Source organism: Saccoglossus kowalevskii, chromosome 3, assembly GCF_978046115.1.
Source record: "Saccoglossus kowalevskii chromosome 3, keSacKowa6.1, whole genome shotgun sequence".
Classification (NCBI taxonomy): domain Eukaryota; kingdom Metazoa; phylum Hemichordata; class Enteropneusta; family Harrimaniidae; genus Saccoglossus; species Saccoglossus kowalevskii.
Window position 1 is genome coordinate 9,547,867 of NC_140643.1, and position 16,200 is coordinate 9,564,066.

The window sequence follows — 16,200 nt, forward strand, 5'->3', positions numbered from 1 at the left end:
AGATGTTTAATATATAGAAGTTATCACAGATGGTGAATTCTAAATAGAATCTGTTGTGTTTTACACGATTCTAATTGCTATTAAAATGTATATGAACATATATGTTCCATTCAAAATGCTTAGACTCTAAGTGAAAGGTGTTTTCTATTAATATCACAATCCTGATTAGCTGAATGTGCTTGGTGTAATATTACAAATATTGTAATGAAGCATGAATATATCTGTGGTATTGTTCACTAGGTTTGTTACGAGATACTAGAGTTGACTGTGTTTGTGACTTAGATGCTAGTGTTCACTAAATTTGTGACTTAGATGCTAGTGTTCACTAGGTTTGTGACTTTCAATAGATAATATTGTTTACTTTGTTTATAATTAAGATATTCAATAGGTTTGTAACTTGGGTACTAATGCTCACTAGATTTGTGACTTAGATGCTAGTGTTCACTAGGTTTGTGACTTAGATGCCAGTGTTCACTAGGTTTGTGACTTTCAATAGATAATAGTGTTTACTCCGTTTGTAATTAAGATATTCACTAGGTTTGTAACTTGGGTATTAATGCTCACTAGGTTTGTGACTTAGATGTTAGTGTTCACTAGGTTTGTGACTTAGATGCTAGTGTTCACTAGCTTTGTGACTTTCAATAGATAATATTGTTTACTTTGTTTGTATATAAGATATTCAATAGGTTTGTAACTTGGGTATTAATGCTCACTAGGTTTGTGACTTAGATGTTAGTGTTCACTAGGTTTGTGACTTTCAATAGATAATAGTGTTTTCTCCGTTTGTAATTAAGATATTCACTAGGTTTGTAACTTGGGTATTAATGCTCACTAGGTTTGTGACTTAGATGTTAGTGTTCACTAGGTTTGTGACTTAGATGCTAGTGTTCACTAGGTTTGTGACTTTCAATAGATAATATTGTTTACTTTGTTTGTAATTAAGATATTCAATAGGTTTGTAACTTGGGAGGTATGTATGGGGGTCTAAAAACTAACTCTGCGACGCGATTGTGTGACTCGCCGAATGTCGATTATTGCACTCTGCGACAGGATTGCAATGTCACTCTGCGAAGGGCACGATTCCCATTGGTTGGTGGGTCGAAAAGCGTGAATCTCAATGGTCGATCGATGTAAGGGTACACAGCATGCCTTATGGAAATGTTTAGTTTTAAATGGTTATTTCGCCGACTGCTCGCGAACTACGGTAAACAAGTATTTACCGCCGACATGCCGCACGGTTCAGTAATCAGCAAGTATTTAACATTGATTTATTAACATATATAACATCCCCCGGAGGGGATGAAAGGGGTTACAAAACACATGCACGTTGGTGTTGGCTGCCTTATTACGGTGTAACATCAAGGAGCTGGTAACATTAACGCCATCTTGAAGTTGTAAGGCATCGTCCGCAACAATGCTCATTAGCATAGGCGGCAGCTTTAAAGCGAGTAGAGTGCGAAGTACGTTTCACACGATGTTACGTTATTTTTTTTTTCATTAGCAAGTATAATTTGTTATGACTATATTCATCACTTTAAATTCCCAAATAAAGCGTGTAGTGGGTCAAACTGTTTCTAGGCAATCAATATCGTTTTATTAAGAATATTAAGAGAACAAAAATGTAAAGCTATGTGATTGTGAATGGATTGAAACTACTGCTAAAGATAGAAAACTAAAACAGAAGTGTCACGCTCTCTGCATAAACGGAACGATGGCTTTGTTTATTTGGCCGATGTCGACGAGCAACAGATTTCCTGTACTCACTTCCTTGTCTGATCACCGACCCTCAACGGTCTCGCGTATCGGTGTCGTCATCGGTTAAGTAGCTGAAAGTCTTTCGCGTTGATGCGAATATTTCAGCCTAGTCGTCCCTTTCGAACCACTCGCGAGGTTGGTCATAATATGACCTAGATGAAAAATTCTTGAAAAATAAATATAAATTGCGTAAACGAGGGGTGAACGCGAAAGTCCTGTAATTTTATATCGGAATCACGACAGGCTGTAGGCAAGTCTAAATTAGTAAATATGACCCTTAGTTGTAGATTTTTCTTTGCCTCGTCTTGTCATTGGCGTCTTTGCTTTTTTTAACATCGGCATTGCGTTAGTAAGATGGTGTTATTAAAATAGAATATAGACTTAGAAAATAAAACGATTTCTCAGACGAAGTCTTGACTGATAATAATGCTGACAATGGACGTTAGATAAATATGCATTGTTTGCGACAGGAAGCTTGTCACCCGTTCTATCAGAATCGTCAACAACAGAGTATTACCGGTAGTACAATGTATACATATACATGTACATGTTAGAAACATTATGCAAATATTAACGGAACTGTAGTGGTGTTAGCGCTTGAGCGCTGGTCTTTCCGAAATTTCGAAAAGCCGGGATGATGAATCAAGGTACAAATTTTCAATTATTGAAAAATCAAGATAAAAAAAAATTCCCCTCCCGCTACATTAAGATCAATTCGGACCACCAAAATTTGGCGTTCATTTAAAAAAAAAAATAAACCATAATTTTCAGTAATACTGACTTCGAAAATTATGATACAAAAATAATTCCATTCATACCACAAACCAAGGGCATTTTTGTTTACTTTTCACAACTGTTACAAAGTATTTCATTTCTGGTTAAAATACCAGCTAATCGATCGTAGACCACAAGTTTGGAGTCCGTTTATGATCTAAATGAAGGCAGACAATTGCAAACAACTGATGTGATGGCAAAACATTGCACATCGTGAATGATTTTTTTTCACTGCATTCAAATTATTTTCCCTGATGCTCTCAACAAAGTCAAAGCTGACGTTCAGCATTCGTTGCAGAACGCGTGAAAAGTACTTCGCGTTCCACTCGCTTTGAAGCTGCCGCCTATGCTAATGAGCATAGTCGTCGGGACGAAGCCTTACAACTCCAAGAGTGCGATAACGTTACACCGTAAATAGGCAGTCAAAACCAACGTGCACGTTACACTATTTAATTTTTCTAGCCAGCGGTGTGATGTGTCTAAAAACCGTAAACCATGTGTCATTTGTTTGGTCCCACAATTTGTCTTCTATGTGCTTGCCCATCACCGAACAGCATGTCGCCGGTACATAGTGTTTAGACACTTTTTTTTTTACCGTACCATTTTTACCATTTAAAACTTAATTTTTTATAAGTCATGCAGTGAACATCGACCATTGGAATTTGCGCTGTTCGACCCACCAACAAATAGGAATCGTGCTCTTCGCAGAGTGACACTGCGATCCTGTCGCAGAGTGCAATAATCAACATTCGGCGAGTCGCACAATCGCGTCGCAGAGTTAGTTTTTAGACCCCAATACATACATGAACTTGGGTACTAATGCTCACTAGGTTTGTGACTTAGATGTTAGTGTTTACTAGGTTTGTGACTAGGATACTAATCTTCACTAGGTTTATGACTTGGGTACTAGTGTCTGTGGTGGATCTGGTTCTTGGGATTCGGGTCACAGAGGAGATTTATTGTTCCTATATTTATGCATTTTCTGTAGGCTGGGTTACGCACCTTACATGACATCGGACCAGAGATACGGCGTGCTATTTCTGGGAATTTAGATGAGGAAGAACAAGCTGGAGAGGAAGTCACTGAAAAACAAGAACCTGAGGAACCCTCACATAGGGTCAGTGTTAAGATGTGTGCTCTTTTACAGGAATGATTTTGTCAGAATCTAGTATTAAAATCAAGTTGAGTCAGCTTATTGACTGTACTTTACCTAGTTTTGTAATCAGTCTGACATCATACAAAATGTATACTTTGAATTGACTTTGTTTAGAGCTGATGTCCATCAGTTTGTGATGTCAGTGTTTATGTCATAGTGAAGCACCAATTATGCTAGCCAATCACAATATTAACTAATTTATTTCCTTTTTTTATTCCCTGACAGAGGAGTCATAGTCTGTTTGGTACAGTTATCAGTGCCTATCACAACTCAAGACGCCAGTCAGTACCAACACCTCAACTCCCACATAATAAATCAAATGCGCTTTCCCCAACCAACTCTCAACCAAAACTCTCACCTTCAAACTCTCTGAAGAGATCACCGCAGAATCCAAGCAGAAGCAACCATCGTCCACCACCTTCACCAAATATAACTTCTAATTCTCTACATGCTTCACCACCGAATTCACTTAATGTCTCGCCAATCAATTCCCTCAAACCATTACCATCCCCAGTGCCTGATACAACACCAAACAACAGCAGAAGACCCAGTAAAGTCAGGTATGTACATCAATTTGTTAGTCATCTAACATCAGTTATCGCAAGTATTGACAACTGTGGAGAGGTCTAGTCTTATATATTGTCTCCTTATATCTAAAGCAGTGATTCCATTTTATTTTTCTGCATGTTTGTCGGTTTTACTCACTATCTTTCAAGTTACAGTGTTCCTCAGTCATGTCCTATAATAATTACCACCAAAAACAGGGAAAGTTAAATTTGTCTTACAATGGAATGCACCATGTACACATATACCAACAATCATTATGCAATGTAGAAGTATAAATGTATACACATACCTTATACTTGACCTTCACACCCCTGTAAGCTGTTTTGGAATAACCCATTGTTTTGTAATAAATGATGGGTCATTGCATTATAAGCTGAGTTAGGGCTGACTTTTCCTGTTTTTGGTGGTAGCAATTTATATGTAATAACATTGTGTTTTACTGTGGTCATGGTGAACCTGGTGGTTGTTTTCTTGTTTTGTTGTCTTCCATTTCCATGCTATGCTGTAGGTGTGTAACTTTCCCCCAGGTAAGATCTATTTTCTAATTTCCTCGTATTGGCAACATGAATCCAACAACTTTGATAATTAATGCTATAATCCTGCCTGCTATTTACACAAATGATTTAGTTTTTTTTTTTTTGTATAATAAATCCACAATCAAAATGTTAAAAGTTCAGCATGTGAATTGCTCTGCCAAAATGGCATTAGAATGTCAGACATTTGATAATTAATGACAGTTCTTTTTTGGCGGGAAAATTTTTACCTGAGTTTGCCCCATAGGTTGTTAACTCCTCTTCTCATACTAATAACTGTATTCTTAGAACATCTTTATTCCTTTGCTTCTGCATTTTATTTCATTTTTACCATTCCTCCCAAAATTACTTCCTGCTTACTATAGTTGGAGCAGTCTCTTTGACGTCCTTCAACGGTATGTCAATCTTCAAAGCTCTGCTTCCTAATACATGTATTCGTATTTGCCTTCACTACCATGCACTATCCCAACAATGAGCAAATATTTTCCCGCCAAAACAAATAAACCAAAAGTAGCATTTTGTATTTTGTGTGTGTGTGATTTTTATTTTTTGTGGGAGGGAAATTTTGGGTTGTAACCAAGAAAATACACTATCATAATAGTGTGATGATATTTAGGTCATTGAGAGTTTTCTTTTTCATCTTTTTCTACAAAACAATCACACATGCATTTTAACTATATCATGAATTGTTGATGTGAATAATATTTGCATTATTATTTCATGATGCATTGTAGTTGTAAGCACACAAATTCAATGACCGTGTCACAAGTTTCATTGCAAACATCCCAAAATGCATTTCTGCTCCAATGATGTAATTTCTGGTACAGCTGGTACAAAATTAACATTGACAGTTGAAAGCTAAAATGGCACTGGACACATAACATTGTTGCTCATCTCATTGTGTGTGTGTGTTTGTTAATTGTTTTCTGCACAGAAGGAAGTGATGAGCTTTTCTATGTGCATGATGTATTTACACGTTGTTAACATTGCTTACTGTACATGGCCTCTCCAGTAACTATTTGTTTTATCTTGTGTTGTGACTGCTCTATATGGCCAGTTGATGGTGGTGGTGAACAACTAAAGACAGAATAGTGTGACTTGTTTATTGTGTATACTGGTACTGACTGTCAGAGTGCTTGGCATATACATGCACCACTGCACTCTTTGTTACCTCTACATCTACTGTGGTTGGTGCATTTCCCAGTAATGACCAATACAAGTCGTGGCTTGAATAACAAAAACAAAACAATAACAAAAAGAGTATTTAATAATTTGTGATTGACAGTGTATATGCAATGAAACACACTATTTTGTCCTAGGTTATATTGTATGAAGCAGTCTGTATTTGTATCTGGCTGAGGGATTACTATTCATAATATGCAAATATTTTTGTATTACTGATCATTTGCGAATGTTTGTATTAGTATGTATAATTTGAAAATATTTGGAAACTATTTGTGATATGCAAATATTTCCCTATTAGTATTCTTGATATGCAAATATTAGTTATAGTATTCATAAGGTGAGATTTTGGTACAATATTCAGACAAAGTATAACTTAACAAATCATGCATGCAGTTCAACTTAATAAATCTAACTGATTTTTTGTATGATATTCATCTTCATTCACTAACCAGACCTGCATGTGCTCATCCATCATCTTTCTATCCATGTAACCTAGGCAACAAAGTGAAGTGCATGAACCTCTCATGCAACAAGAAGAACCCATGTCATTAGAAATCCCATACAGTCGGCGTAACAGTTTTGATGATGACATTGCAAGACCGCTAACACCAACTAGCGTAGAGTTAGAGAATGAAATTAACTCAAGAGAACATATCAAAGAAGTTTATCAACAACCATATCGGGAGCCATATCGAGAACACTATAGGTTTGCATTAATAACACTCTCTATCAACAACCATATCGGGAGCCATATCGAGAACACTATAGGTTTGCATTAATAACACACTCTATCAACAACCATATCGGGAGCCATATCGAGAACACTATAGGTTTGCATTAATAACACTCTCTATCAACAACCATATCGGGAGTCATATCAAGAACACTATAGGTTTGCATTAATAACACACTCTATCAACAACCATATCGGGAGTCATATCAAGAACACTATAGGTTTGCATTAATAACACACTCTATCAACAACCATATCGGGAGTCGTATCAAGAACACTATAGGTTTGCATTAATAACACACTCTATCAACAACCATATCGGGAGTCACATCAAGAACACTATAGGTTTGCATTAATAACACTCTCTATCAACAACCATATCGGGAGTCACATCAAGAACACTATAGGTTTGCATTAATAACACTCTCTATCAACAACCATATCGGGAGTCATATCAAGAACACTATAGGTTTGCATTAATAATACACTCTATCAACAACCATATCGGGAGTCATATCAAGAACACTATAGGTTTGCATTAATAACACACTCTATCAACAACCATATCGGGAGTCATATCAAGAACACTATAGGTTTGCATTAATAACACACTCTATCAACAACCATATCGGGAGTCACATCAAGAACACTATAGGTTTGCATTAATAACACACTCTATCAACAACCATATCGGGAGTCATATCGAGAACACTATAGGTTTGCATTAATAATACACTCTATCAACAACCATATCGGAAGTCATATCAAGAACACTATAGGTTTGCATTAATAATACACTCTATCAACAACCATATCGGAAGTCATATCAAGAACACTATAGGTTTGCATTAATAACACACTCTATCAACAACCATATCGGGAGTCATATCAAGAACACTATAGGTTTGCATTAATAATACACTCTATCAACAACCATATCGGGAGTCATATCAAGAACACTATAGGTTTGCATTAATAACACACTCTATCAACAACCATATCGGGAGTCACATCAAGAACACTATAGGTTTGCATTAATAACACTCTCTATCAACAACCATATCGGGAGTCATATCAAGAACACTATAGGTTTGCATTAATAACACACTCTATCAACAACCATATCGGGAGTCATATCAAGAACACTATAGGTTTGCATTAATAATACACTCTATCAACAACCATATCGGGAGTCATATCAAGAACACTATAGGTTTGCATTAATAACACACTCTATCAACAACCATATCGGGAGTCACATCAAGAACACTATAGGTTTGCATTAATAACACTCTCTATCAACAACCATATCGGGAGTCATATCAAGAACACTATAGGTTTGCATTAATAACACACTCTATCAACAACCATATCGGGAGTCATATCAAGAACACTATAGGTTTGCATTAATAATACACTCTATCAACAACCATATCGGGAGCCATATCGAGAACACTATAGGTTTGCATTAATAACACATTCCTAAATTAACATATACATTGTATTTATTGCCTGAAAACATGCATGTTTAATGCTATTTAATAAACTAAACACACATTACATAGTAAACATTCCCCTCAACTTCCCTTCCATTGAATAAGTAATATGGTCACTTTTCCAGATTGCAGAAGCAGTACAGTGGTATTGCATCATATTTATCTTTTTTTGAATCATAGATGAAGGGAAAGGTATTTGAGGGGATTATGTTTGATGTCATCGCTGGCATGAACATTCTCTTTGTGGTTACATAAATATTATTTCATCTTATTATGTTAGTAATAGTAATATGTTATTTTCGGTACTGAAACTGCTGATACTGTATTCTGTTTGGTTCGTAGCATTGCTTGTGTCAACTCATGTCCAAGAAAGCATAGTGATCTGAGCACATGCTTAAACATGCTAAATATTCACTCCTGATAAAACTAAGTTGAATTATACCGATATACATGATTGAAAGATAAGCAATGTTGGTAAAAATTTAAAAAGTAAGGTATGCGTGCAGTGTAGATAATGTCTTCCACCGTCCCCAACTTTATTTTTTCTGGTTTCATATTGAACCATAATTTCAACAACAAAAAATTTAAGAATCCAAAATTTTGAAGAGCTGTAAAATTAGCACAATCAGTTAGAATTTTAGAAGCCAGTATAATCTCTGGTCAGTTCAGATTTGTTATTTCAACTTTTATTCTGCAAAAAGAGCGCATCAGACAGCAAGTTAGTTTATATCCATTTTTATTGCTTATTTATCTAGATTCTCAAAGGCAGGGTTTTATTAATTTTAATTGTTCGTCACTTTGAGAATGATAAGTGGATGTGATATTGGTGACTAAAATGTCTAGGGTTACATCAATGCAAGGACACTTTAACACTTTGTGATACAGTTTATACCGTAACAAAAATATAAAGTTTGTATTGTCTTAAATACGTGTAAAACAGTAACACACTACTGTATATGCTTTCTACTAAGCTTTCTCATCATACATGTGAAATATATATTTCTAATGGATGGAAAAAGATTATTTATGAAATGAGTACATGTATGTCTGAAGAATATTTCCAATTTTGAGGTTTCACAACTGTTGTTATTATTGACTTTGACAGATTGGTTTTTTGTTTTTTTTATCTAAAACAATTTTTTTTTGTTTTTTAAATGTGTATATTAAATGGCTTTTAAATTATTATTTAATCTGGGTTTCGTGAACAACAACTTAAACTAAAGAACCATTATGTACAGGCATCCACTTATCATTACTCAATATGACTATCAAAGTAATAAACATATTTTGTGTTAATGTTACAATAATTTATGTTTTTTCCTCTTACAGGGAACACTTGATACATGAGCCTCCAGAGGTGAGGACCGACATTATTCCCTCCCCTCCTGATCCAGAAATTACTCCTTTAGCATCCCCCCTTCCGTCACCCTCACATTCCAGAACCCTTACTCCAAGACATACGCCTATGCACACGCCTAGAATATCGCCTAGACATTCACCTCTCCCTAGTACCATGCCAATGCCAATTGGGTCTCATTCCTCTTTGTCCCCTTATCATCGTCAATATCAGCCCCATCATCAGCCCTATCATCGACAACACCCTGTACACCATCAACATCATCCCCGCCCTCAACATCAACCCCGCCCTCAACATCAACCCCGCCCTCAACATCAACCCCGCCACAGGCACCATCATGTTGAAAGCCCCCAGGATGAGTACTTTCCGCCAATGCATGGGAGTATATCTGATGACCCACGCAGGTTTCATCCTGCATATTCTAGTGGCAGGTTGACACCTCCTTCTACAAGGAGCCGATCCTCATCGTCACTGTTGCCATGTGTGCGAACGAGAGAGGAAAAGCCATACCAGAAGACAGCTCTTCCACTAAAATTGGCGCAGGCACAGGTCAGTTTGGTACCTTACTGATGTCTAGGCAAGGCAACATAGATTATACTACCCTACAGTAATGTGGAAAATAGTCAAACTTTCTTCCGATATAGCTACAAATCGTAAAATCAGGGTTGTCAGCAGTTGCAGGCCTTGATATTACAAATATGGCAGGTGTATTGTTATGTTTTGACTCTTTTCCATACCACATACCCAGACTAGCTAGTCCATATCAAAACCTGGGTAACCCCTTCCCTTTATGTTTAATACTCTCAGTTTTACCATCCAGTTATTTGTGAATTTTAACAGTGCTTTATTAAATTAAAGCATAATTTAATAATTGGTAGAAACAAAATATTAAAATGTCAAAGATCATGAATACTGGATGTTGAAACTGAAACTTGTTGAATATAGATACATATTTTTTTCTTTTTCTTTTTGTTTTAGGCCTATTTATTTTGATCAAGTTGCAAAAGAAAAGGTCTATGGATACCACCATTTCTCACCTCATTCATGAGGTTAACACACCAATATAGATTTACCATTTTTTTACCAAAACCAGCATGATTCACCGATTTAAAAAAAAAAATCACATATCTAAAATTTCACTTTTTTACCATATGTAAATACAACCTATAACAAAGTTTTCGAATGTAATATTTTTTAATGCTCTTTCAAAAAAAATTAAAACGGAGTTGACTTTGAATTTTCATACTAATTCACTGACTGCCTTGTAAATGACTTACTCTAAATAAGATCATAAACCTATTGCATCCATTTTACCTTAAAAAAATGAATCATGTTTAATTTCCCCAAGAGTTGACAAAGTTTGCATGTTTATTAGATTGTTTGTGTATCTATTAACTGAATGAAAGTAATGCTATGTTTAGGTAATTTACTAACCATGCAGCTCCTGTATTGAACTAACTTAGGCAATGGCTGTGGCTGGCATGACTTCAGAAGGAAGAGCACGCCATGGCAACCCACCCAAAGTTTGGCGTACACCGCCTTCTTCTCCGAAACGTGTTAGAGCATCATACCACACGCTGTCACCAGTCTCTGTCGGGAATCCAGGAGCCAACGGAGGCATTCCAGGAGATCGCCATAGCTACCAGATGCAACATTCAGACAGTGGTGATGATGGTACTATGAGGGATGCATCGCAGGCATTCTACAAAGCGCTAGAAGCTGGATCACTTTGTGTGCCACCTCATTCACCATATGCCAGGTCTCCAACCAATCCTGGGGATCCAGTTGGAAGTGCTACAAGTTTGATAGTGTCCCATGTAAGTTACTTACTCGTAAATTATCAAATTACCTCATCATAAAATAATAGTACACTCAACCAAATATAAAGCAAACCCAGCACTGTAAGTTCTCACCCTGAGCACATACTGTTGGTATAAATAAACAAAAATAGTTTTTCTCATAACTAAAAAAAGTCACTCAAACTTCATGGTTGGTAGCATTCCCTGGTTTATAAATAAATAAATAAATTAATGTGCTTGTGCTTTCACACAGCTGCATTTGTGGTCAAAATAAGTATTATTATAATTATCCAGTATACCGGTATGTGATTTTTGGTTTATATGCACTTAACCTGAAACACATTTATACTGCCCTCATTAGGTCAGCATTAGAAAATTTTAGCACGTAACAATATCTACTGCCCTCAGTGGGTCATAATGAGAATTATAGAAAGTAACTATACTGCCGTCCCTGTTCGGACGAAGTTCGAAAACTGGAACTATTAATTTGGGTTCGTTCAGTCTGTCTGTCTGTCCGTACGTACGTATGTCCGGAGCTATATTTCGGACACCCATTGACGGATTTCATTCAAACTTTACATGAAGACAATACATAATGTCTTACATATGCACATCAAGTTAGTTTATGATTGGAGGAAAAATGGCCGACTGGCGGCCATTTTGGATATAAAATTTGCTATTTCTGATACCTAAACGTGTCCGTAGCAGTTTCTCGGAGATGACTGGGTCGATTTGGATCAAAGTTGGTATGGTGATCATACATATTGGGTTATAGGAGCACATCATATTTTTTCCGTGATTCCAACAAATATGGCCGACTGACAGCCATTTTGTTTTTCATGGTATCCATCCTACTTTCTCTTGAATGCAATGAATGTTTCTCTTTAAATTTTGTACAAAGATAGTATACCAAGGGATACATTTGTACCAACATTATTGTTGTGATTCGATTCAATATGACTTCCCAATGTCCAATTTTTGTGTAAAAGCACTAAATCATAATTTTTTACAAATCCATCTCCTATTAATGGTTTCAATCTAATCTCAATGACTTCATCAGCATCAAATTGATATGTCAGTTCACAAAATTTTGGACGGGGACTGTGTCATTAACAATGACTTGTTAGTTCAAAATTAGATAACTATAATCCTTTGCCCTCTTCAGGTCAAATTGCGATATAGTATATGCTCTATTGGTAGTACATGTGTACTAATGTCATATTATGTTATATTATGTAAGTCATGTTTACATGATCCACCATTACAATTATTATACTGCTGTGTAGATGCATTTTGATTCATAATACAGTCTAGTGTACAATGTGTACGGCCATAACAAAGCTATATAATCTGACATATCTAATATAATTACAGGTTCTGGCTCAGGAAGGATTACACAGGGTTAGCAGGGATCCAGAATTTTTAAGAGCTGCTGAGCGTGAGATTGCAGAGGCATACAATATGTCACAGGCAGAAATGGATGAAGCTGCCTTGGAAATCATATCCTCAGACAGTAGTATCGCAAATGTGTCTTATTTTGATCATCTGGGTGGTTATGAACTCCAGGACTACACTCAAAGATCGGCTGGAGAAAGAACGTTAAGTCAGGATTACTTGGATTCTGACGACCTAGAGGACGAGATGGTTTATGTCACAACTTTATAGCATTGCCTGAATTTTTTTATATATATATATGTTGATATGGTGCTCAAATTTATCCTGCATTTTAAAAAAACAACAAAAAAAAAACAATGCAAAATTTATAGACACTCCTTTGGAAAAATATCTTGCCACCTACCATATATAATTTGCTCCAAAGTCAGCTATATATCAAGAGAGTGGATTGCTACCACATTAGTAGAGTCAGGAATACAAAAAGCAAACAGGAAGGCAGTGAACACAACTGTGGCCAATTGCAAAGATTCTCTGTATCATGTGACTTGTGACAGAGGGATAAACAGTGTAAACGAAATGCTGCAAATAATGACAGAATTCATTGCCCAGTGGATGCTAGCTTACCAGAGTGGAATTATGACACTGCTAGCATTGGATTATTGCTCTGCCATCAAAGGACAGATACAACATAGTAAAGTGAATATAGCTGCTGTCATTCATCTTCATTTGGAAATAGCCACCATGCTTAGACATTGCCACAAGAAGATACACATGTACCTTTTTTGAGATTGATTGGAGCACTGCTTGAAATGGATATGTTGGTTGTATAATTTCCCCCTGTTCATTGTACACTAAAAGTAGACACTCATTGAATGGGAGATTTTCTACTTTTTACATTATTTCTTCACCAAAAACAGTATTTTTGTCTTGCTCTGCTGGCATACACTGTAAGACATTTGGTCACATTTTCAGACCGTTTAGGTGATGTTTGTTTGCAGGGAAGTGGTTACTTTTCATACTTTCGTATTTTCCTTGAAACAAAAAGCCACTTTCATTAATGCGTGATACTAAATTAATTTTTTTTTTTTATTATGTGTTGCCAAAATTTAACCTTGAGAATGAGGCACAGGACTCAAGACGGCTGCCAGTGGTGCTGTTCTGTAAAGTTTATTTTTCCATAAATTGTTACTTAAATAATATTTATTATTTATTCATTGAAACTTTTTTAATGTATTTATTTGAAAAGCAGTTGGCTGTTTAATTGTACATAGAATGTTCAAATTGTCACAATGTCATGCACTTCCATTGTTTTTGAATCATTACAAAGTAAATTAACAAATTGCACTGCATTTTTTTAAATTATGGCGTGTCCATATTGTTTTTTGTGCCAAATATTTAACTTCTGTTCATAGTCACATTTTGCTGTTGATTTATTTTTGTGTCAGATTTGATCTTATAGTGGTGATACCATTTGACGTTCTGTCAGATACAACTGAAATATTGGTGTAGGGCTTGTCGGTAAAAATGAACAAAAACATTGACGTTCAGACATCAGCAATGCAATTTACATTACAAATATGTTGCCATGGTTACTAGTGTGAAGTGGATGTTGATAACAACAGGATTAATTTATTGAATCCTTGCCTGAGGGAATGTCAAAGTATGCAAATTACTTTGCCAAAAAGCCCTGCCATTGATTCAGATTAATGTACCCACCTACATGTATGCAATTCTTATCCTTATTGTTGACATGTAATCTTGATAAATGAAATAATCTGATATTTTCATTTGTTGTAACTTGTCTGATATTACATCAATTATCAGGTTTGAGTAGATGCACAACTAAGATATATTTCAAGGGTCCTGCAGTGTCTGTAATGCATTGACTGATTTGCTTACAAATGCACAGCAAGTTTTTGGATTCAAAGTTTGCCTAACTGGCAGCCACTTTTGTCCTAATGTTTTTTTGTCATGCCTTGGGTTATAAAATCTAATGCATGTTTTGTTGCGCAGTCTCCACTGCTGATTTTCCAGGTGAAAACATCACAATTGGTGGGTCACTGTCACTATGTATTTAACTAATTTTTTAACCGAAGGTTTCACAAAATTCAAACTTATTACACAATAGCCTTTAAATTTTCTCTGACATTTCTGTGACCTAAGCTACAGTACACTATCAAACTATTGTTACTTTCACATGAGCATCTTTCAATCTTTATTCACTTTTGTTGTGCAATTATGTTTCAATTAGTGGACTATTTACCATTGGTTCACAATAACAGGTTACTTTTGCCGAAGTGAATTTTATCAATATTTCTTTTGCTTGTAGTGACAGCATGTGAACATTTTGTGTCAGTTTTATCAAAATACCTTGTGTGAATGTTGATGTGAAATGTAAACTACCAGCCTTTGCCTGTTTGGTGTTCAACTAAATTTGAGGGAACTGATGGTCAGAACACGTTTAATAATGGTGCATTGTCTTTTGACTCATCTAAACTCAGCAGATTTGAATACTGCCTGTATGATTTTGAAATGGAGAATGAAAACCTGTCGGGTTTGGTATTTTTTTCAATTCCAGGCATCTTATCATATTTTTTTTCAAGTTATTGGTGCAAATTTAAATTTTTAAAATTAAATTTAAGCATGCAATTTTTTTTTTTTCAGTGATCATAATATGGGTGCAATGTGCAAGTTATGTACAATCAGTAAAGTAAGGCACAATATAGAGTACACACATCCTTCATCATCTGGTTTCCATGGTCACCGACACCATATACCCATTGAGCGCTGCTAATCAAAATGACTGATATTTACGCATGTTTTGAGTGTGTAGAGATAGATATGAAAGTGCAATTTGTTATTTTTTGAATGAAGTTTGATAATCTCTGTGAATGAACTTTGCCAGTCTGTTTTGCAGACTTGCTCTTTTTTTTTTTTCTTCTTTTTTTGAAGTGCAATTTGTCATCGAATTTGACTGAATGTGAATTCCTTGTTTTTTATTGTAACATTTTTTGTACAAAAGAATTTTGGCTATAAAAGCTATGTTTGATAGAAAACCAACAAATGCTTGATTTCTTGTGTATTTTTTGAGAGGACTGTAAGTTAGTACTAAAGTAACCCTCAAGTTGGAGATGTTGAATTGTTACTGACATCAAGTTACAAAAATGATCACGCCCAAACTCAATGTTCGATTGACAGAACTTTGAGTTACGAGCAACAAATATTTTTGTTAAACATCTACATTTAGTAACTCAAAGTTAACCAAATTTTGAATTATGTGCAACTTAAATTTTTAGAATTGGTTAACTATCAGTTAACCGAACTTAGAATAATATCCAATGTTAAATAATGCCCATAACTCAAAGGTAACATTTTTTTTTTAAACCAAAACTTAGTACTTTTTTTTAGTACTTTGCATTCTTGCTTATTGTTTAAGAATAGTTAAAAAAG

At 35.6% G+C, this 16,200-nt stretch overlaps 2 protein-coding genes across 3 annotated transcripts in view; both read left to right on the forward strand.

The window, feature by feature from the left end:
* Positions 1-6,749, forward strand: part of LOC100371433 (voltage-dependent L-type calcium channel subunit alpha-1D-like) — an 86,564-nt gene extending 79,815 nt beyond the window's left edge. The window contains exons 37-39 of the mRNA XM_085496655.1: positions 3,518-3,646; positions 3,911-4,245; positions 6,467-6,749. Of these exons, the coding sequence (XP_085352781.1) occupies positions 3,518-3,646; positions 3,911-4,245; positions 6,467-6,749 (747 nt within the window). The remainder of the gene's footprint in view (positions 1-3,517; positions 3,647-3,910; positions 4,246-6,466) is intronic.
* Positions 6,750-9,590: 2,841 nt separating this feature from the next.
* Positions 9,591-15,814, forward strand: LOC146747461 (voltage-dependent L-type calcium channel subunit alpha-1D-like). Of its 2 annotated transcripts, none has more exons than XM_085496738.1 (3): positions 9,591-10,105; positions 11,020-11,373; positions 12,730-15,814. In XM_085496738.1, the coding sequence occupies exons 1-3, from the start codon at positions 9,665-9,667 to the stop codon at positions 13,018-13,020; spliced, it is 1,086 nt and encodes a 361-aa protein (XP_085352864.1). In that variant the 5' UTR covers positions 9,591-9,664; the 3' UTR covers positions 13,021-15,814. The 2 variants fall into 2 exon arrangements, with proteins under 2 accessions (XP_085352864.1, XP_085352865.1); XM_085496739.1 differs by having other exon boundaries at positions 10,043-10,105; positions 10,535-11,373.
* The last annotated feature ends 386 nt before the right edge of the window (positions 15,815-16,200 follow it).